The sequence below is a fragment of the Haemaphysalis longicornis genome, unplaced genomic scaffold (assembly GCF_048455015.1).
Source record: "Haemaphysalis longicornis isolate Haplotype H1 unplaced genomic scaffold, Haemaphysalis longicornis Haplotype H1 scaffold_4, whole genome shotgun sequence".
Classification (NCBI taxonomy): domain Eukaryota; kingdom Metazoa; phylum Arthropoda; class Arachnida; order Ixodida; family Ixodidae; genus Haemaphysalis; species Haemaphysalis longicornis.
Genome location: NW_027526361.1, coordinates 220,247,818 through 220,271,766, shown reverse-complemented (window position 1 = coordinate 220,271,766; position 23,949 = coordinate 220,247,818). Strand labels below are relative to the sequence as shown.

The following is a 23,949-nucleotide window of genomic DNA, read 5'->3' as shown; positions in this document are numbered from 1 at the left end:
GCATGTTTGTACCTTTCTAATGTAGCCAATTAAATATCCGGGATGGTGGTTTCTTCCGGAGCCGACAGCACTCCATACCTTTGCAACACTGCTTCGCGCACACGTTCTTTAAAGAATACGAAAGGAAAACACAAATATATAACTACACTAAAACGTATCTTTTGTTTACATATACCCAGCCAATTTTATCTACAAAATAGGCCAGCAACATTGGTCGAATCGTTGCATTTCACACGGTCGTGACGCCCCCAGTGCCTTGTACGTGTTTTGGTGTCACATTTGCAGGTTGGTATAAAAATTGCTGGAAAATTATCTTGTAAATTTAATGGTCTGATTGGGCGTCCCACGAATATTTTACACAAGAAAAAAAGCCCTCCAGAAAAGGTACTCTCGGTGGTAAAACGTAAAGACCAATGGTTTTTGTTATAGTCAGGATGTTCCCAGATTAGATATATTTATTATAAAGCTCTTATTAGAGCACCGTTTCAGGCAGGGGTGCTCGGTTACACAAACTGTGGTTTAGGTCACCAAATAAAGCAGCGTTGTTCATCTGGCAGGCGCATAGAGGAACCTTCCTTGCAGTGAAAGGCCGCCGAAAACTCTGGGTTATTTTTCAACGGCACGTTAATTCTGAAATGAGACAACAAAAACTGAGTTAGCACTCATTCATAAAAGATGATAACTAAGGTTTTAATCGCTATACCAGTACGTCATTAAACACTTCCAAAAGCGGGCATACTGACAACTTACAACTTTCATTTATTCGTCAGATTAAGCAGTGCATACCAAACTATCATTACTAGACAGATATAAAAAGCTGAAATCAAGGTTATTGGGGATAAAAAGGTCTAGTTCGAAATTCTGTACTGACGTCCTGTTCGGGTTTTAGAAACGAGAGGTTTTGTGGACTGCCCAAAAGAGCACAGAAACAGCAGCCGATCAATTTGTTTTACGTACTTCTAATAAAAATAGCGCTTAGAAGGGACAAAAGCCAGCGTTTCACACAAAACAAGTGCTCACGAATAGCTGAGGATGGTGTACTGCGGCAGGAAGCTATATATAAAGAGAAGGAAAATGGACCTAATATAGACATTCTCAAAATTATTGTGGTGGAACCCGGATAATACGAATTTCAGGGGACCGCGTGAAAGCGTCGTATGACCGGGGTGTCGTACAATCGGGGTGTGGGCAAATGCCAGCCTAGTAGACGGTCTCGCGTGACAGGTGGGCTAAGAACTTGTTTAAACTACTATATTTAGGGCATTGTTGGCGTGATTTGCGAACCTTTAGCTGAAATCCCAAGTTAAAAAAGTAACGCCTGTGTTGTGCCCTCTCTCCTCCAAGCATCCGAGCTACATCCCAGCACCACGCTTTGCGCGAGTGAGGAGGCCGATGTAGTCGAGCAAATTGAAATGGGAAAGGCGAGTGTGAAACTGCCACGGCCAAGCGAAACGAACGATAGTACAAGGCGGAGATGAAAGAAAAATAACATTCCAGTACATGGTGGAGACACCGTTTGAACGGTCCCGTGCCGTCGCTACGGTGTGCTCAACACATAGCTGCTTTCGTTTCCCATAGGATCCAGCAACGCGAAATAGATATGATGATTCAAACTTTCTGAACAAACCGTGTTGCGTCGAAACTTATAGCGCAGGTCTTGCTTCAGTTACTTGCCGAGGCGGCCAGCGATTGATCCAAAATGGCGGTCCCAACGTATAAGTGTCTCCACCCTTGCGGCGGACGCGTGTGAATTGAGGCACTCTATGAAAGGAAGGAGCGGAGCGACAACACGGCTTTGAAAAACACTGATAAGCAGAGATGTAGGGAGATAGAGCGCTGTGAAAGGAACTTGGGTCTAGCGGGTGGGGAAAGCGGGTATTTGGCCATCGCCGTGGGGTTGCTTCGTATGAGTTATTGCTTTCGTCGCGACTCGATGGTCGCTTCAAATTCACGGCCCGCCTGCCACCTGAGCTTCAATTTCTCCCAGTTTGCGCATTGGCGTACGGCTGCCACGTGGGGCCGTCACAGGTCAACTCCCGCTCACGAGTAGCCGCCTGCTTGCTTGCCCCTTTTAAGCAAGTTGTCTGCCCGCCTGAGGACTATTGCACATAAAGCAGTGTCAAACGAGGGTAAAGAATAAAGAAGGTCGGGATTAGCCAGCGAAGCGGTGTAAAACAAGGTAAAACACCGGATTATCCGCTCCAGGGTCCGTCGTATGATGCAGACCGCGTGCACCCGAGCGTCATATCGTCGGGGTTTTTATGCATTGTTTCTAATGCAAGTTTGCACGGACCGCGGTAATCCGTCGTAAGACGCGGGTCGTCGTAAGTCCGGGGGACGTATCAGCGGGTTCCATTGTAGTAGATCGCAACAGTGTGCCGTTCTCCGGGTTTAGTTTCCAGTACTTACAAAAATACCACTTGTTTTACATCACTGGAAGAGCGAGGTAACAGAAATTTAACTTTGGAAGTTGCCTCCTGCCGCAGGAAACCTAGCACAGGCTTCCACACGCGTGGCCACTGCTTTCAGGCTTGCTTCAGACAACATTCTAAACAGAGAGAGAGAGAGATGAGAGAATAATTTTTATTATTGAAAGGAAAACACAACAACCTCGAGCTCAGGTATCGTTATACCTGTAATGAAACAAAATAGGGCGGAATTCGCAGGGTTACAATGAGAAATCAGGTGACCGCAGTTGTAAATATTTCTAATGCAGATGCAATAAATGACTCATTACACTGAAAAGGTGGCGCCTGGGGTCTGTGCAGCAAAGTGGCTTATAAACGTTTTGTTGTCTGCAGCCGATAGCGCATACCTTGGAGGTATATTGGGAAACTATGAAGCAGTATATAACCCATTTTTTGCGCGCTTTAGCATTAACATTCGCCCATAGTTGGCAATTTTAGGAATAAAAAATTTTGCTCAGCTCCTGACTGCTTTTTGACATGACATATTAACAAAATGATAATGAAAACAAGAAAAATTACCCCACCTCCCCTCACGGGAACCCTGGTGTGATGCGACGCTGAAGGGGATTCCATTGTGCGTTTCCGTTGGGTCGATTACTCGAATTGCGTCAGCAATCGTTGGGTAATGCGAGAGAGAGAGAGAGAGAGAGAGCAAGCGTAGAGCGGACGGCCGTCGACTGAGAGACCGGCCGGAGCGCGGCACTCATATGCGCAGCGCGCCCGAAGGAGAGGAGACGGCGGGGAGTGAGGGCGCTGCACATGCGCAGAGCGCTTGCGCCGCGCGCGCGCCGTCCACCAGCGGAGTGAGAGAGCGCGCCGCAGTGCGCGCGCCACAGATGTTGGGGGAGAGGGCGCTCTATCACGGCGAGAGGAAGAGGGGCGCAGCGGTGGGGACAACAACGGACGCACGCAGGAAGGACAGGGCCGCCGACAAGAGATTCTCTCAGCGCCGCTTCTAAAATGAGATTTGAAGCGCTTAGCGTTTACGTACACAAGAATAAAGCCAAGGGGCATATACGCACGTGTCTTTTGTCGCTTTGTATGTTTGCTTATCTATGCCATAAAAGTTTGAAATGCCGTAGCCACAAAACTAAACTAGCACTATGAAAATAAAATTAGCCGCTAAATAAATGGTACCAGGTTTGTTGACGCGTTACTCCCATTACAAAGAGTAAGAGTCTGTGTAACTCCTTCGTTTTAAAGAGAGTCGTTGAATGTAAAACAAATCATTGAAGCGTCAAACACAGCCATCGTAGCAGCGAATTCATTTTGGCTGTTCTTTTTTAGAGTGCAGAAACTGTCTTGGCCTAAACTTGCGAAAGCCTGAACTTGCCTACTAATCGAAAAAGGCGGCGTTCTGTACGTTTAGTAGCAAAGAAGGACGAGGAGTAGTTTTATTGGGAGGAAAGGTTCTAGGCCCGTCTCGAGAGGAGGGATAGGGAGGGAGCCAGTCACTGCAGGCAAAATAAGCAGAAAATCTGCATATGTGTCGGACGTAGGTGGCCGCACACCTCGGTTGAGTTGGCATGGCCAGCAGACTCGCAGCTATTAAGCCTACCATAGGACCCGACGCTTTTTAAAGCTCTTTGCATGCGGTTGGTATGGCGCGAGGTGAGGCGCTCTCCGCAGCAGTTCCAACGTACTCCAAAGTACTCTTAACCATCTACAAAATTCGCGGCCCTAGCCTCTCCAATAGGAAAAGGTGGTCGTCCACGCCAGTGCAGGTCAGATAGCTTGCAGCAAACTCAAAAACATTATTCGCACGACTCGTGGGACTCTGGATTCCGCTGCTAATGCACATTTGTTCGTTTTGTGGCATTGCGCGGCGCTTTCCCCCTCTCGTCCCGAAAGGCCAGCTCGTATCGGTGACACTGTGGCGGGCCGAGCAGCCTTTTCAGACTACTGCCAGGGGTTAATGGTGTAGTTAAGGTAATGTAACGACGGCGGTTGCTCCGCCATGCGGGGGGGGGGGGGGGGGGGGTGGTGGTATGCGGGGAGTGGACCTCAGCTCATTGGCCCATTTTGAAGGGTCCAATGAGACCCGAGCCCTATCTCCCTTAAACGCTCAACGCGCCCCGCGCTTGAGGGACGGATGCGGGAGACGCTCTCCATGACGCCTAAGGTATGTGACATTTGTGTTGCAGTACGGCAGCACCTCTGTTGCGGTGGTGAAAGCCATAAGCCCTTTCGGCTGCCGGCCCGTGCCGTAGGTTGCTCCTTATTCCCGACGCTCACATAAAGGCCGTACTTAACACTTAACGATCCCGCCATGCGGAACGCGTCTTTCAGTGAACGGGCTGTGTCTCTTACTGCTGCGAGCCAGTATGGCTAGCGCGGCAACGCGGGCACACCAAGGTCCACCGCACCCCGAATTTCGCCCAGATAGGTGAGCCAATTGGCTAGTGCAGTGGCAACGCGCTCACTCACGCGTGGCGTTTTATCGCCCTTTCACCTAAAGAGAACTACGTGCATGTTACCCCTGTAACTGGGACGTTGGCGTTCACTGAGCGTCTTCTCGCCGCACACTGGGTATTTACCCAGTGTAAGGCGCCCTTCTTCCAACTGCCCAAAGAGGCGGTGTTGAGTTGGTGCGGCTAGGCTGCCTGCAATCCTCCATTTAGGAATTGCCTTAAAGCGTAGAGACTCCCTTTGAACGGTCGGGCCCGTGCCACCGGTATTGGGACAAAGTTCTCAACCCATAGTTTGTATCGTTTCCCACAAGACCCAGCAACGTTCAGATTTGGCGGGTAAACTGCGTTGCGGCAAAACGTCGAGTGCGGTCCTGCTACAGTGACTTGCTGGGGCCGCGAGCGTGACCCAAAATGGTGGCGCCAACCAATACGTGCCTACACCTTGTACGGCGGAGATATGCGTGAATCGAGGCACCATAGGCGCGGCGGTGTTTCAGCCTCGTGAACGTGCTCCACCAGCTCGGACCGATGGTGGCTCCTCGCAGTGTGCATAATTGCATGCCTTGTGTAATGAATGGGTTATGCATATTGTGAGGTAGAGACCACACGGCATGTGTCGAAGAAAGGAGCCCTAAGCGTTATCTCAAAGGACGCTAGTGTTTTCGAATTCCCAACTCAGCAGGCGTGATTATGTGTTCACTGAACTGTTTGTCAATTTAAAACACCTTAACACTGTTACACACGCACCGTTCTATTATTGTTGCTGCGCGGAGATGCGCTAAGTCATAAGGGACTGTGGTTTCTGTTGCGAAGCAAAGGGCTATTTTTGCGAAAGTCTTAGATGTCCCGGCAAACGCTTAAAGTGACGTAGTTTTTGGCCTCAGCGCGAAGTGCAGCAATATGGCCGCCCATGTACAGTGAAAAGTTTCCCATTTGTGCTTCGCTCAGAATGGCAAGTTGACAAGCTTAAGTTAGCTCTAAAATTCCTCAGGCACCTAATCTGCTTACGTGATATGAAGGCGAAAGCCATTGATTATCACAGATTTCTCCACGGCTGCCCCGTGTTTGCATCTCTTTTTTCACTTTCATTGATTACTCTGTTGACGCGAATCGCACAGACAGTCAGACTAGGTGCAGTACATGCGGCAGCTTCCCTACAATTAGGGGTGTACTCCGCGTGCACTCCTTCTGGGCACATTCTGTCTTATTCGCCTGACACTTCGGCAAGGTGATTCTGGTTTCCTTGCGGCACGGTGCCGGTCTCTCACTGTGGTTAGCTCACTTAGCTGCTGCTCTGGCTGCTCGTGTTGAAATCACACAAACCCAAATGAGTTTGATTTACTGAGTATGTTTACAGCGTCGGTAATTTTGTGGTGTTATCGGCAATTACAACTGTGGTTACTTACCGCCTTTAATGAGACATCTAAAGTTTTTCCCTTAGGAAATAAATAGTTATGGCCCATGTACAGCATATGGAGTACAGGAACATTACGAAAGTTTTACTGTACAATGTTTTCTTTTATGGCAGAAGTCAGAGCTTGGGATTTTAGGGGCGTTGAATTTGCTCCTTATCGACAGCAGTCTTGCTAGGAAAGCTGCCAAAGCAATGCGCAGGCTAGAGGCGGTTGCGAATAACTACACGGATTGAGGAACGACAAGGGTGTCTAACACGACAAAAATTGCTCAGGTTTAAAACTTCCAAACCTAATTATCCCAACCAAAGCAACGAGTGCGCACACGCTGCTTCATTACATTTGCCCTTGGTTGAGATTTCGCAGCCTGCTGTTTAGCTATATCCTCTAGATGATTGTATTTATTCTTTGATTTACACTGAAGAGCGCGCACAGAAGACGAGGCCGGCGTGCCATAAACAACCAAATGTCGATCAAACAAGTTACCAATGCTGCGGAAGGAGCCGTTGAACATTCGCCTAGTAACGTGGCATTGCAACGGCGAGGCTCTGAGAGAGCGAAGCAAAAGAAAGGCGCAGCTTCCGCGCCGGCGAATGAAGGTAGCGTGCGACGCAATGAATGACTTTGAAATATGCACTGTGGTACAGGGTTCGCTCTTAAACTCTGGAAAATCGTAATTAGGGCCAACAGGATAACGAATCATAGCAGAAAGGAACACGCAAGGTCAACGAAACAGTTACTAAGAGGGCAATTTTTGAGCCCACTGTGATGGGTATCCATGGGACACGAATGCTGGGAGATACGTAGATAACACCACCTTGAAAAATTACCCTTGTTTCAGCATAACCAACGCATGGTTCTCCGCTTGGTCCTACACTTGGTTCGGCATAACATGGTTGGGCATAGTGCACCAAATGTAACGTGTCTGATAGTTATAGTTAGCCCCATAGGTCACAGTCTAGATTTCCAACTACCAAGAGAGCAGGCTGGGCTAGGAAAGGGTACTAAACTATGGATCACAATCGTGTTGTCAATCAAGTGACAGAAAGGTCTGCAGAATAACAAGCCTTTTTACTTGGCATTTATAGACTAAGAGAGAGCAAATTTGAAGCGCACCACATTTAGACAAAAGAATTATGACACAAGGACAAGCGCTTGTCCTTGTGTCATTCGTCTTTTGTCTAAATTTGTTGCGCTTTAAATTTGCACTATGGAGTACCAACTAGCTCGAACCCTCACGTGGTTAAAAGAGAGCGTTTGATTCCGTACTCACATCAGACGTGCTAGAAGCACTAAACGACCAAAGAATAGAGGAGACCAACTTAGGATTTCTAGAAGACATATAAAGAACCCACGGTCACGATAACCCTCCACAAGGTAAGCGATAAATTCCCTATTCGGAAGGCAGTAAGACAAGGAGACACCATCTCGCTAAAACTATTCAGAGTATGTCTGGAGGTTGTGTTTAGAAAGCTTGACTGGAATAATATAAGATTAAGAATAAACGCGGACTACTTCAGCCATTATCAGGATTGCGGACGACATAGTATTGCTGAGTGACACTGCAGACCACCTGTAAACAATGCTTGAGGAACTAGGATCAGGAAGCATGGCCGTGGGGTAAAAAAAATACCAATAAATATAAAGTAAGGTAGAATAATCGTACGAAAATATCCTCTTCAGCTTAGGAAACGAAACGCCAGCAGTAAAAGATTACAACTACCTCGAACAAATGGTTAGTGCTGACCCCAAACACGAAAGAGAAATCCTGCGCCGAATAAGTATAGGTTGGGGACCACTTGTCCAGTACTCTCAAATAATGAAAAGTATGCTACCTCTTCCACTCAAAAGAAAATTTACAACCAGTTCATACTGCCGGTTAGGACGTACGGAGCTGAAATCTGGCGCCTTACTAAACAACTAAAAAGAAAAATTAGGTCGGATCAAATGGCCATGGAACGAATAGTGTTAGGAGTAACACTGAGGGACAGGAAACGAGCTACTTGAATGAGAGAAGCAACTATGGTAGAAGATATTGCCGCGAACAATGCAATGGACTTGTTTATTTATGTGTTGGCCTTACCGCATCGCTGCGCCGGGCTGTGTTATCGGTGTCCCCAGTGAAGCGCATAATTCTTTATTGCTGATGCCCAACGGTTATCTTATTTGATTGGGAGAATGTTTCGCCCTTACGCCACTAGCCTAGAATAGTCTTCGTTTATCTACAGTGTTCTCGATGCAAATCGACGGTTCCAGAAACTCCCGCACTGAAAGATGAAATGCCCGCAGAGCAGACGCCGCGGCATTCAATTCCCGACACTCGACTGCATACGTCACTTTGTGGACTGTTGGTTCGCCGCCTGTGTATTCTTTGAGTAGTTAGGGGAGCACAAGTTCACTGCAATAAACTTGTTTTTCCTTCAAGATAGCTGCTCCGTGTTTGCTACGTGACAATATCATAGTGTAAATAAAGAGACAAAAAAGGACTTGCTGGCCATGTAGTGAGGCCAACCGACAACTGGCGGGCAAGGAGGGCAACGGAGTGAACAACAAAAGATGGGTCTAGAAGAAGGGAAAGGCCAGTAATCCATTGGGAGGAAGAAATAAGGAAAATATGGGGTAAACAATGTACTAGAATAGCGCAGGACAGGAGCACTTGGAGCTCAATGGGAGAGGACATCGTCCTGCAGTGAACCTGAGTAGTCCGATAATGACGATAATGATGATAAATGTAGTTTTAGGTCCTAACCGAATAGCCGATAAGATGGCAATATTAGTGGGCATATATACAAACACACTCTTAACAAAAAAGCTAGTAAAGGGGTAGTACCGGCTATATTTACTAATTCCTTACGAATTTACCTACAAAGCAGAGCGGAACGTAGGTTCTGCGAGTAAATATGGTACCTGTGGCTCAGTGGCTAAGGCGTTGCGCTGCTGAGCACGAGGTCGCGGGTTCGATTCCCGGCCGCGGCGGCCGCTTTTCTGATGGCGGCGAAAAGCAAAAACGCCCGTGCGTACGAGATTTCGGGGCAAGTTAAAGATCCCCAGGTGGTCAAAATTAATCCGGAGCCCTCCACTACGCCGCGCTTCATCGTCTGCGTTGCGTCGGCGCGTTAAACCCTACAATCAATCAAATCAATAAATATGGTACCCACATGATATGGTGACTAGTCTAGACCGGGCTCTGAGTAACTGCCGCCTGTTTGATACTAACATTAGTTGATACTAACAAAATCCTACGACTTACTGAACCACATAACCTAGCACTTTTTCCAATGAAGCTAGTGATTAAAACTTTTTTGCGAATCCACATGCTGACTTGTATATGCTCAAATTAAAATGCATAACATCAACATTATCGCTTACATAATTGATTTTTCTGGCAAGTCCACCCACTCTATCACGGGACTTTCCTCTGCTGGCTACAACAGCAAGAGCTGATTTATACCTAAGGTAACTACGATATATTCGCTCTTCCCGTGCAGTACTTTTGCGTTCTTGCTCAATTTATACGTGGTCTAAGGGGGATATTTCTGTAGTCGTGCTGCACGTTCAGCCGATCCACATTACCACGCGTAGCTGCGCTGCCCCCACCCTTACTTTAGGCTGTTCACAAGCACACACTTTATTTCATCCCCGAGATTTTTTTAGTTAAAACATATTTCAAACGTGTGTGCCATGAGACAAGATTTTTATACCTTTTTTTTAGGCCAAAAGCTGTCTAAACATGTTTAGTGTGTACACACTACCCTCACGTCACAGTTTTAACTAGGTTATGGATGGTCGGTTAGTTAAAGCATGTGGCTCAGGGGAGTGTTATTCACTTCGACATTCCTGTTGAATGTAGTGGTGCTTACTTCCGCTACACTTAGTAAACTCACTAGTGGTATATTTACTATATCCAGTTAATAAGTTCCTAGTGGATGCTGCGACAAATAACTGGTTTGTGTTCTGTTAGTAAATACAACCACCTTTATAAAGAGTGAAACGTTTAGTCGAGATGACATTTATATACTTCTATGCCACTGGTTATTCGGCGCAGTTTTTGTCTAGCACGTGTGAATGTTTTCACCGAAGCGATGTAACAAGAAAATTTTGCAACAATTTCATTAAATGCTCGGTACTTATTACATACTATCGGTTAAAAACGGCATCAAATCTTGGTTTAGGGTTACACTCAATTCAATACGTGATGCAAAATTCAGACTGTACGGCGCTTCCGCATTTCTGGTTCACTCAGTCCAATTTCCTCGACATCATAACTTCGTGTCTCCGACGTCGCCCGTCAGGTGTTTCATGTCAGAGGTGTAGCAAGTGTCCGTACTTTTTTGCATATTTGTTGTATTACGTTTACGGGTAGATATTTACAGCATTTCGCGCATTTACTATATTTTAAATTTTTGCTCACTCAAACAATGGGTACCACAGTATATCTAGGCAACGAAGAGCCATATGTTGTTCTGAAGCGTAAAATTGCGGTGCATAATAAATTGAAAATATTTGGTGCTCTGTACAAATTTATTAAAAAAGGCACTTTATTATGTCGCGCAGAAGCTGCAGTTGCATGACAAGTGGACCAAAACAACTCCAACACTACTCAACAGTAATTAAACTTTCGTATTGTGATGTATCACAGCGTCTTTTTCTGCTGGCGAGTAGCGCACCGTAGCAAAGTTTTGATGATAAGCTCCGCTTCTTGTTTGAAGCATGTGCCTCTATAATCAGTAAAAGCAATTTATTCGCGCACAGGCAAATACAGATACACATATAGGTTTTTGTATATATACCCTGAACGCTAAGCGTCTATAACGGTTACACCCAATCATCACAAACGCAAAAGCAGCCATTTCATCATCCTGCATTCTAAGAGAACAAATGTGGTCAGCTCCTGACAATGTTATTTTCTTTCGCACCGTTTAACTGTTGGCACCACCATTGGCATCATGCATGCACCTTATGTCCAGTCAGTCATATTCCAGTCCTGTCTATCAGAGCTACGAATATGATAGATTGCGGCATAATTGCGTCCATGTGAAGCCTATGATTACTGAGTGAACTTGAGTGACCTGTAAAATCATGTGTAGTGAGAAAGAACTTGTGAGTGACGGATTATTGCGCTTCCGAGAAATGACACACCTGTACTTCATGGGTGAGTAGAGGTCCACTTCGATTTGTTGCTTGAGATAAGAATCCGTGACAGCTGTGCACCATGGCTGCGGTAAAATAAGATGACAAAAGCACAAAATTTTCAAGACCGCATGTTTTGTTGACGAACAATATATTTTATTGCACCTGCAAGTCCCCAGAAGGAGAATGAATAAAAAGGGGAAATCTGCAAGCAACGCAGCTTGGAAGATGCTGCAAACCTGCACAGCTATTTCAAGAGTGCAGGTCTGCAGCGTTGAAGTAGGCTACAATGAAGGCTTAAGAAATATAAGGCTCACCTTTGACGTTATTACGTTCAATGCACATTTAGCTTTGCTTGTTCTATTGCCTTTTAGCCTTTTTTAACTTCTAGAATTGTTAGATAGGAGGCCGCTCTATAAATTTTTGTTTTATGGGATAACGTGTTTTTAAAAAAGGAAGATAGGAAAGTGAGCAACGTTCGTCACAATTTAATTTTTGGTTTTAGATAGTGCAGACAGATTTATCAGCGTATCTTATCTGTAATTTATGTAGGGAAAGGTTCTAGAAATTGATAACAATGTTTTTAGAGCTGTGGCACTACTGTTCGGATGAGTAGTGTCGCGTACTCCAAATGAATAGTGTGAAAGCACTTGGTATTGTCATAACCATATTTATCATCAGCCTATTAATGTCGAGTGCAGGGCCAGGGTTTCTGCCGTAGGCTTCCAAATGCCTCTACACTGCGCAACCCACACCAATATTTTGACCCGAAACTTTCTTGTCTGTCTCTCTACCGAGATATAAATCGGCTTTTTTCCTCTCCCGGTGGACTCGCCGCGATCGCGCAGTGGCGGAGGCGTTGTGCTGCTAAGGCAAAAGACGCGGGTAGAATCTCGGCGATGTGAGCCGCTTTTTACACAAAAGCCCAAAGCGAAAAACAAGTGTGTAGATACTTCCGCGCAGGGTAAATATCCCCACGTGGTCAAGAAGTACGAAGCTCTCCACAATAACGCGATTTATAGCCTAAATGTAAATCAGAAATCTCCTAGACCTCCCGGGCTACCTACAAAATCTTGAAAATTTCGACCCACACCTACAAATAATAACTTATACTTTCACTCAAACTGGCGGCTTCACTTAATTCATTCAGGGCAAGCCAGCAAGCCACCTAAACCGTAACATACGCAGACCTTCTGCAACCGTTTCAAGCACACACATATCTATGCACAGGGAGTCTGCCACCGATTTTGATTGAACAATACCTCACAGGGCAGGGATTAAGTCATAATCGCTGCGATATAAGGGAAAACCACACCCCTGTCTCCATCTGAAGCAACTGTCAGCATTTGGGTTACGCAGTAATGCCAGAGCCCGTACAAATTGAAGGCAGGGTACGATTCTGAGAAATGAGGTCTTCTTGAGCATATTACTAAAGGGAGGGACTATACCGTTTACAAGTCTCCGGTTCCAAAACGTGCGAGCAGAAACACCGCTCAAAATGACATAAGACAGGAAAGCTTTGTGCCAAAGCCAAAGCGGAATACATTTTAAATTATTGTTTCTTAAAGGAGCCATGAAGAGAAAACACAAGTTTGGTTCATTCGAAAGATTGCCTCGTTAGAACCATAACGACACCACTTATAACGCAAACTTCGCTCAAATAAGCTACATAATTAGGAAAAACGGGAATGGTCATGCGACCCACCAGCTCATTTCCCGCAACAGAACCTATGCCGTCACATGGGCTAAGCTCTGCGATTGGCGGAGGCCGGCAAAAGCAAATGCATGTTAGGCAGGGCTTACAGCTTGCATAGCGAGCTAAATGCCCGTGAAACATACTGCACATTCTTTTTATGACAAAGAACGGTGGAGTAAACGGTTGAAGGTCCGAACGAACTCGCAAGCGTGTGCGCCAATGCGTACGAAACTAGCGCGCCGGCCGAGCTCGACATCTCGCCGTCGCGCAGACGAATTTTCGGGTTCGAGGCTCTTCGGGGCCAACGAACCGTTCCAGCACGCACAGCCGCCACCTTGCTTCGTATCGTAATCCCTTCACAGGAGGTTGGCCGTCATATCGCCAACCAGCAAAGGTAAAAATAGAAACGAGGGGAGTAAGGAACAGCAAGAAGCGACGAGATAGTGCCAGTCGTCGCGTAAGTTTCGAATGGTGTTGGTTTGCTGCTGTCGTTACGAGCTCGTTTCCAGTTTACAACCACTGAAAACTTCAGTTTGTTCAGTTACGGCAGGGACCCTTACGTTAGCTCACTCCTGGAACATGCTGGCGCTCGTTGCCGACTTCGTCAAATCGCTCTGACCTTGGGGAAAAAAATGCCGCAAACACCGCGCATTGACGCTCGTATCTTTCTGGTCGAAGCAGAGAGCTCGCGCGAACGGCTTTCCATACACGACACCGGCCAACTGGCATAAGTGATACTGCTACTGAAATTGAACTATTATTAACCGTAATCAAAATACGGCACATACGTACCAGTCTATATTCGTCCGTCGCGACGGGGCTGACGAGGCAGCGGTGCCGACGGCTGGGCGTTCGTCTGTTGTGGCTATCGCGGAATGGTCGCTTTCCCGTCCACCGCGTATCCCACAACTCTTGCCGCTCGTGCACTTAGAAGCATTGAGCGTTTTTGTGGTGTGAGGTTGTTAAATGCAAGCCCGAGCTCCTCGGCGAGAGTTTTGTTCTCCGGATCAGGCGATTCCATGACTAGGGCTGCGGGTGCACTAGGTTTTACTAGTATTTTTAAAATGGCCGCCGTCTCGATCGACTCCCGCGTGTGGGTGCTATATGGAGTCGACATACTAAGTATCTGTTTCATGGACCGGCTCTATGACGCCATTGTACACGTCACGGAATGTTCAATTTTAGCGGGAGATTTAAAATTTTGGCTTAAATTGCCTTATTTATCAGTGAATAAAGCATCATTTGCTTCCGGGAAAGCGCTTGGGGTACTATGAAACACCTAATCTTTCGAATAAAACAAACTTTTGTTTTCTCTTCATGGCTCCTTTAATTGCTTTCAGAAATGTACAGCAACATTAGTCGCAGCCATGCCCAAGCCTTCAGTATGGTTTGCGTGGCAACACCCAGCAGTAGCGGCAGTTTCACAGACTGGCGTTTGTAAAAAAGGTGCAGTTTTATAAGGTCAGAGAAAATAGGAACCCCGAAAACGAGTAATATTTATAGAGTAGATACACATGCAAAACACAGAAGAAACCACAAACGACAAATAAAAGTGCAACGCAATGAAACATTGCCGAGCACTTTAGCTCATGCATGCCGAACAGCAACCGTGGCCGTTTTAATGTTACTTCACGAAGCTATCAATAGCAGATCACTGGAAACTCATTAAAATATGCAGCGACATACCACAATCGTATGGAGCTCCTGTAGTGTGTTTTAATTGGTGGTGTCGCATAACAAGACACATGTAGAGGTAAATACCACTTTTCCAAAAAATACCTCAAATAGACACTTTTTAATTCGTTGTCGAAACTAAGCAATCCTGCCGATTTACATATAGACACATCGCAATTACTCTTTACTTTCAAGTAACGTTATGAAGAACCCTTTTTGCAATATTTTTTTGAATTCGATTCAGTGTTTTTTTGTGTCGAAGAAACTTTTAATAACCCCACGTTCCACAATGGAATATGCAGTAGCCTGAAGCTTGGGATAACAAACAATATACCAGCAATAGCTTCGCATTGTACAGTACACAATGAACGCTTCGTATGTTCTTGAAAACATTGCCCCTCTGTGTGTTTCAGGACAGGTCACCGTTAGTGAACAAGGAGTCTTTGAGAAGGGATAAAATAACTCCATGAATACTCTGAATGGAAGCTGTAGGCAAACTTATGGCGAGTTATTTTTGCCGCTAAAATTTAAAAGGGCTTGAGTAATACCCCGCAATGTCTGAAGTTGCCACAATTGAAAATTAAGAAAAAACGGAACCCATGAATCAACCTTCAATTTTTGTATAGAAATGCACGGAAATTTATTATTTTACACGTTTTCTAAAGATGACTGTCGTTTAGTATTTTTCAAAATATTACAATAAATATTTTTTGTCGTGCAAAAGGTTTACGAATATTGTTCGATTTGTACGCATTTTTCCCTGCAAATTGTAGCCATCAGCTCAAGACTCGTAAATATTTTGTGTCAGCCGTTGGGTTAACAAGCGCCATTGATGGCCCTCGGGAATTTGTTTTTGGTGGAAGTTTTTTTTTTCTACTTAGAAATAAAAAACAGCATGAACTTCGCTGGCTGTTACTTACCATGGCAAACGAAATGAAGAAAATTTGTTCTGTAGTAAAATTCTCAAGCCCCGGTAGCGTAGCGTTTGGTAATTCTCGTTGAAGTTTTTGGAATGCCTGTACATAAAAGAGGTTTCATAATAAAACGTTTTCACACACTCATCTCATTAGCCCACGTAGACGCCGAGTCCTACCACCGGAATGTAAACATTCTTGTACGCCTCGGCATGTGTTGTACGCCTCGGCATGCCACGTGAGACAAATGTGTTCATTTTTGCCGAGTTTATCCATGAAAGAAGCGCTACTGACACGTTTCTACACGCGAATGTGCACTCTAATACACGATTTTTTTTGTTGTGCTGTGGTCGGGTCAAGCATCGCCCTGAGCCACAATACTTACAATACAGTAATAATATAACGTGTGTGTGGTCAAAGTAGAACTGACGAACCAATTAAAAGATTACGTATTCACTCCGCCTCACTCTCCGTTCATGCACAAATGAGCTTGCGGTAGTTCGCAGGCCCAGATGACGACCAACCAATTGGCATTATCCTGGTTTAGCTGTCTTCCACTCACCGCAAAGGCCAAGTTCAAACCGCCGTTGTCAGCAATGTTTCTGCGCACGGTACGTTGTCCATTCAACTGAAAATATTGCAGAGAAAATGTGACATAAGAATCATATTGATTTAGGCTAAGAAAAATTGTTATACACTCAAACCCGGTTATAGCGAACTGTATTATGCACCGACATTAGTTCGATATATCCAATAGTTCGATATGGCCGAACCCGTCTATAACAATTTTTTTTTGTTACGAGTTCGCAATACGCAGGACAACGCCTGCCATTGCCACATAGAGAAACGAACACATAAAGTATCCCATTACCTTATACAAAACAATCCACATATTGCATACAAGAAAGCTACTTCCCGCCTTAGCTGCCCAATTTGCAAAAAAAAGTGATTTTTGTTTTTGCCTTCATTGTGGCGGCACCAACTAGAACCGCATTCTCTACACGGGACATCGTTTGCACCAGTTCGAGTCCGTGCCCTGGCTAAAGCGCTCCATAAAGCATCGGATGGCTTTACGTTGTGGCATCCTGAGTCTCTTCGGTGCTTTCAGTAGCACCAGCAGACATCAGCGAGGCTGTTTGGGCCTGTGGGGCTCACAGTGACGGCAAAGTCGTCGTTGACACTCAGGAAGTCCTCAAAGGACACTTTGTTCGGTACATCATCTGGGACATTGGCGATCTCTTTGCGCAGTTCGCCGATGCTGCCGTCTTGGTCCAGACTCGCTAACTGGATAGGCTCTGTCATGAATCCCATGCGTCGGAAACAGTAACGGAAGGTGTCGGGCGTCACGTCGCTCCATGCGAGGCTCAACATCCCAATCATGGCCAATCAGCATCTCAATCGACTGACTCATCAACGCCCAGCCTAAACGGTTAGACCTAGAGACTTGAAATTTCACGTGTTTATTTGCGTCATTGAGTAGGTGCTCACTAAGGCGAGTTTTTCAGAAATCGCCCTCCTAACCGAAGAAAAGGGAGAAATTGTGGTTTCGCGAATTCGCGATTTTCTCGGTCACCCATTCACATATCGAAGCGCTTTTTGCTGATATAAGTAGCCCTTAAGAATACATAAAAAGTAGTTTTTGGATTTCGCCCTAACCTACAACAGCGAGATGATTCCGCATTCCGGAACTAAAACGGTGTTCCTAAAGATTCTCAAATAAATCTTTTGCCGATTCAGTAATCCAACTGATTTTTGCTGGAATATGTTACTCATACAAATGCACAGAACCGTTTTTAAGGATTTCGCTCTGCGACGCCGCTAAAAGGGTGAAATTGTTATTACAAATGACACGGCTGATGAGCCGAAAAGGCCCGAAGGGTTATGTACACGTCTAGCCAAACTGCTCTTTCAAACGGCTACAGATTTCAAGGGCACGTTTTGATTACGCTGTTGGAGGTCAATATTTCTTAAAATTTAAAAAATTCCACCATGAAGAGAGTGAAAAGCGGTGAAATAGTTTTTCAGATATTAATTTTTTTACCGCCCGCCATCTGAGATATCGAACTGATTTTCGTTGGGATAGGCAACTTACTCACGTATCTCAACACTGTTATACAAGATTTTTCAATGACACCTTCCCAATAGAGGCAAGCGGGATTTCGGGAAAACACTGTGTTTTTACACTTTCGTAAATAACCACCCAGCCAGTTGATATCTTCCATTCGTGTTTTCTTGAAAATGCTGCCCATTTAATTGCCCGGAAACCGCTTTCAGGACTTTGTCCTAACATGCGGATAAGAAGGCCAGCGAGATTTTTTAATCTGCATTCTTTTGGACGTAAAATTCAGTTGAGTTTTCCCGCGTTCGCTTAGCGGTCGCCATCTGTTGACACCTTCGGCAACTACGCGTCTCCCGTTGGAGCAGGTGTCATCTATACCTTTAAAAAGAAGTGCCCGACTGACTGACTGACTGACTCATCAACGCCCAGCCTAAACTGTTAGACCTAGAGACATGAAATTTCACGAGTTTATTTGCGTCATTGAGTAGGTGGTCACTAAGGCGATTTTTTCAGAAATTGCCCTCCTAACCGAAGAAAAGGGAAAAATTGTGGTTTCACGAATTCGTGATTTTCTCGGTCACCCATTCACATAGCGAAGCGCTTTTTGCTGATATAAGTAGCACTTAAGAATACCTAAAAAGTGGTTTTTTGATTTCGCCCTAACCTACAACAGCGAGGTGATTCCGCATCACGGAACTAAAACGGTGTTACTAAAGATTCTCAAATAAATCTTTTGCTGATTCAGTAATCCAACTGATTTTTGCTAGAATATGTTACTCATACAAATGCACAGAACCGTTTTTAAGGATTTCGCTCTGCGACGCCGCTAAAAGAGTCAAATTGTTTTTACAAATGACATGGCTGATGAGCCGAAAAGGCCCGACGGGTTATGTACACGTCTACCAAAACTGCTCTTTCAAACGGCTACAAATTGCAAGGGCACATTCTCATTACGCTGTTGGAGGTCAATATTTCTTAAAATTTTAAAAATTCCACCATGGAGAGAGTGAAAAGCGGTGAAATAGTTTTTCAGATATTAATTTTTTTTACCGCCCGCCACCTGAGATATCGAACTGATTTTCGTTGGGATAGACAACTTACTCACGTATCTCAACACTGTTATACAAGATTTTTCAATGACATCTTCCCAATAGAGGCAAGCGGGATTTCGGGAAAACACTGTGTTTTTACACTTTCGTAAATAACCACCCAGCCAGTTGATATCTTCCATTCGTTTTTTCTTGAAAATGCTGCCCATTTAATTGCCCAAAAACCGCTTTCAGGATTTTGTGCTAACATGCGGATAAGAAGGCCAGCGAGATATTTTAATCTGCATTCTTTTGGACGTAAAATTCAGTTGAGTTTTCCCGCGTTCGCTTAGCGGTCGCCATCTGTTGACACCTTCGGCAACTACGCGTCTCCCGTTGGAGCAGGTGTCATCTATACCTTTAAAAAGAAGTGCCCGACTGACTGACTGACTGACTCATCAACGCCCAGCCTAAACTGTTAGACCTAGAGACATGAAATTTCACGAGTTTATTTGCCTCATTGAGTAGGTGGTCACTAAGGCGATTTTTTCAGAAATTGCCCTCCTAACCGAAGAAAAGGGAGAAATTGTGGTTTCGCGACTTTGCGATTTTCTCGGTCACCCATTCACATATCGAAGCGCTTTTTGCTGATATAAGTAGCCCTTAAGAATACATAAAAAGTAGTTTTTGGATTTCGCCCTAACCTACAACAGCGAGATGATTCCGCATTCCGGAACTAAAACGGTGTTCCTAAAGATTCTCAAATAAATCTTTTGCCGATTCAGTAATCCAACTGATTTTTGCTAGAATATGTTACTCATACAAATGCACAGAACCGTTTTTAAGGATTTCGCTCTGCGACGCCGCTAAAAGGGTCAAATTGTTATTACAAATGACACGGCTGATGAGCCGAAAAGGCCCGAAGGGTTATGTACACGTCTAGCCAAACTGCTCTTTCAAACGGCTACAGATTGCAAGGGCACGTTCTGATTACGCTGTTGGAGGTCAATATTTCTTAAAATTTTAAAAATTCCACCATGAAGAGAGTGAAAAGCGGTGAAATAGTATTTCAGATATTAATTTTTTTACCGCCCGCGATCTGAGATATCGAACTGATTTTCGTTGGGATAGGCAACTTACTCACGTATCTCAACACTGTTATACAAGATTTTTCAATGACACCTTCCCAATAGAGGCAAGCGGGATTTCGGGAAAACACTGTGTTTTTACACTTTCGTAAATAACCACCCAGCCAGTTGATATCTCCCATTCGTTTTTTCTTGAAAATTCTGCCCATTTAATTGTCCAAAAACCGCTTTCAGGATTTTGTCCTAACATGCGGATAAGAAGGCCAGCGAGATTTTTTAATCTGCATTCTTTTGGACGTAAAATTCAGTTGAGTTTTCCCGCGTTCGCTTAGCGGTCGCCATCTGTTGACACCTTCGGCAACTACGCATCTCCCGTTGGAGCAGATGTCCTCTATACCCATAAAAAGAAGTGCCCGACTGACTGACTGACTGACTCATCAACGCCCAGCCTAAACGGTTAGACCTAGAGACTTGAAATTTCACGAGTTCATTTGCGTCATTGAGTAGGTGCTCACTAAGGCGGGTTTTTCAGAAATTGCCCTCCTAACCGAAGAAAAGGGAGAAATTGTTGTTTCGCGAATTCGTGATTTTCTCGGTCACCCATTCACATATCGAAACGTTTTTTGCTGATATAAGTAGGCCTTAAGGATACCTAAAAAGTAGTTTTTGGATTTCGCCATAACCTACAACAGCGAGGTGATTCCGCATTCCGGAACTAAAACGGTGTTCCTAAAGATTCTCAAATAAAGCTTTCACCGATTCAGTAATCCAACGGATTTTTGCTAGAATATGTTACTCATACAAATGCACTGAACCGATTTTAAGGATTTCGCTCTGCGACGCCGCTAAAAGGGTCAAATTGTTATTACAAATGACACGGCTGATGAGCCAAAAAGGCCCGACAGGTTATGCGCACGTCTAGCCAAACTGCACTTTCAAACGGCTACAGATTGCAAGGGCACGTTCTGATTACGCTGTTGGAGGTCAATATTTCTTAAAATTTTAAAAATTCCACCATGAAGAGAGTGAAAAGCGGTGAAATAGTTTTTCAGATATTAATTTTTTTACCGCCCGCCATCTGAGATATCGAACTGATTTTCGTTGGGATAGGCAACTTACTCACGTATCTCAACACTGTTATACAAGATTTTTCAATGACACCTTCCCAATAGAGGCAAGCGGGATTTCGGGAAAACACTGTGTTTTTACACTTTCGTAAATAGCCACCCAGCCAGTTGATATCTCCCATTCGTTTTCTCTTGAAAATGCTGCCCATTTATTTGCCCAAAAACCACTTTCAGGATTTTGTCCTAACATGCGGATAAGAAGGCCAGCGAGATTTTTAATCTGCATTCTTTTGGACGTAAAATTCAGTTGAGTTTTCCCGCTTTCGCTTAGCGGCCGCCATCTGTTGATACCTTCGGCAACTACGCGTCTCCCGTTGGAGCAGGTGTCATATATCATAAATGTAAAAGAGAAAATGTACCAGTAAAAAGCGCAAAGGTTAGCCGTCGACATCTGCTGGGACTTCCTGCAATCTCGCGCCTCCTGTAGGGAGCCCATGTTACTTATGATAAAACTACAGTGGCCTCCATCATGTGTTCCCAGCGCAATCTCCTGCCGTATTCAAGTTGTCTTTGCAACCTGGCAGTCTTCCTCATATCATATTAAGAGTGCAAGCAAACCAAGCTCCTTCTTCCATCCACTTTTCCAAACCTTGAGCTGTGGGAGAACCTGGTGACTAACAGCGATCTGGATGTCCAGACAATGCTTCCTCCAGAGCGAAGGCTGCCCACTCATCACAAGGCTTTCTGAAATTGGGAACCACTCCCACTTCGCCGGCTCCATAAAACCGTTTTCACTCACTGACTCATTCTCTCAACCGCGCCATCTTGGTGCAATTTGTTTAGCGAGAGTTGGAGTAAAACACGAGTACCAGTCGTTTCACATTACCACGACGCGCCTGCAGTAGGAGCCTATGTATTGACAGCAGGCAGACGCTCCCGAGTGTGTACCGCTTCCCAATGAAGTAGCCTAATATGGCGACTAACAAATACCAATTGCTGTCCCTAATATAATGGCCCACCCGGGCACCGCCGGGTACTATTGCTAGTATAAAATAATTCGCTCTATCCGGGTTCGTTATATTCGGGTTTAACTGTACGTATCATAGAAACGCCACAGTTAAGAACAACACGCACCACAAACAAGGTTTATCACTGCTGTTCGTCAGCCTTTCTGATTTTCCCAGTAGTAAATGTTTTAACCAGCCCAGTTCTTACTAAAGGATTTTTTATTATATCAAGATCCTACACGTAGATATTAGCCCTTTAGGTCAAGTTACTGCGAAGCGGAAAGTCTTTTGTAGTTGCAGGCACGTACAGGCCTACGCATGAAAGAAGGCTTTAGCCGAGAATATGGTATAGAAAATTAAAAAACGGCCACGTATCTGGTTGCGTTTGTGCAAATGACGCCGAAACACGATAGTCTTCTGCGCCCCGCCTCGAAACATCCGCTCCTCTTTCCAGCCCCACCATCCGCACCTCATGCTCGCAAGTTTCCTCAATCCGAAGTGATATTCCCGCGTTTGCAGTGCTCGCACCACATCTGTCGCCACATTTTGTTTTACTGCTCCTAGAACAGCACGCAAAAAGGTATTTTGAGTGGTTACATTATCTCGCCGATGTATTTATCCTACAGCATTTTAACTTGTTTCTATCTGCTACCACAAAAACGGAAAAAACGCACCCCACGTGCACTGTTCATTAAAACAACGCCGGTACTGTAAGTTAAGAACTGATGTTCCACCGCCTCTATTCGTAAAGTTTTCTGTGTGCTCCAGAAACCTGCTATACACGACGGATACCACGACCAGCTTTAGTAGTTTCCAATGGCCTTGAGTATATACAATTCTTGAGAACATGCCCTTTCATCTTTAGGCCGGTCGGTTGAATCGAGTCACGGAAGGACAAGTTGACAGACCGGTTTCCTTAATTTATTTAACCAAAGAACAACTGTTTTCTTTATTAAAGGAAAGGCCCCCCCCCCCCATGTTCCCAATACTACTCATAAGTTTTCCACAAAAGGACTGGGATAACGAAGGTTAAAGAATGTGCTAAATTTTTTGTGAAGAATAAAACAAGTTTTGCATTCTCACTTGAAATAGCAAGTTACAGGCGGCTGTGCTTATACCAGTTAAAAAAGGTGTGAGGTGTAATTGTTCCTTAAAAGGCGAAATTTAAACATCGTTGCTTCCCGTGAATGCTACAAACTTGTTATATGTACTAATCATTATGTATAGCGTAAATGTGAGTTTTTCTAGGCATTGTCAGCTACTGTATGTTAAAACTGTGAGTATTGAACGTATTCTTTTGACACCGAGATCTATTCCGGCATCCCATGAACTTTTATTATTTTTTCATATTTTTGTGCGTTGTACATCAGTTGCATATTTATTGTCTCGGTCTGGTCGAAAAGGTAGGTAGAGAGATTCGCTGTTACGTACATTTGAATTACGTAAGTGGAAATTTTAGCCGTAGCGCGTGCTTCAAAAGCATAGTTTGGAGCAGGAGACGGAAGTGAACGCTGCCGAGGGAATGGGGTCGATGGGTGACCAAGCACATGTCAGAGATACGCGTATTGTGGAAATAGTCATGTTCAAGGCACATTCAGAGTGTTCCGTGCGATGCCTGGATATTCGCACAGCATTTCCCGCGAACCACATCAGTCGGGTTTCGAATTAAATTTGTAGGCGCTGCTTGTAAGCGCAAAGCGATAAGATCAAACTCCGGATTTGCCGTTCTTTATTGGACGTTCCCATCACTTATGTATGTGAGGAGGACTCTCCGCCCCTGTCTTCTAGAATTTGGATCATATTTTTGACATTCAGGCAACAATAACTCATTCCGCTTCTAGAATATGTGTTAACGTGGGCTTTCGTAGACTAGCTTATGCCTGGACCCCTACAAGTGCGGGTATGGGCGAAGTGCTAAGCTCGAGCTTCTATGTTGGGGCTGCAAATTAATCCCGTACCACCTACGAATGTAGTTTTCTCATTGCAAGCATCTCA

The 23,949-nt window shown here is 44.8% G+C and overlaps 1 protein-coding gene across 1 annotated transcript; it reads right to left on the bottom strand.

Annotated features, from left to right (window-relative positions):
* Positions 1 to 445: 445 nt before the first annotated feature.
* On the bottom strand, positions 446 to 17,016 carry LOC144180222 (endothelin-converting enzyme homolog). Its single transcript, XM_077708602.1, has 5 exons — positions 16,861 to 17,016; positions 16,268 to 16,402; positions 15,712 to 15,807; positions 11,431 to 11,507; positions 446 to 630 (listed from the first exon to the last, which is right to left on the bottom strand). The coding sequence occupies exons 1-5, from the start codon at positions 17,014 to 17,016 to the stop codon at positions 525 to 527; spliced, it is 570 nt and encodes a 189-aa protein (XP_077564728.1). The 3' UTR covers positions 446 to 524.
* Between the last annotated feature and the right edge of the window lie 6,933 nt (positions 17,017 to 23,949).

Coding starts and splice junctions, on each gene's coding strand:
- LOC144180222 (XM_077708602.1), bottom strand. CDS start 17,016: ATGGGATTCATGACAGAGCCTATCCAGTTAGCGAGTCTGGACCAAGAC. Junction 15,808..16,267: donor GTTTGAACTTGGCCTTTGCG/GTGAGTGGAAGA, acceptor TTTTATGTACAG/GCATTCCAAAAACTTCAACG. Junction 11,508..15,711: donor TCTTCATTTCGTTTGCCATG/GTAAGTAACAGC, acceptor ATTTTACCGCAG/CCATGGTGCACAGCTGTCAC.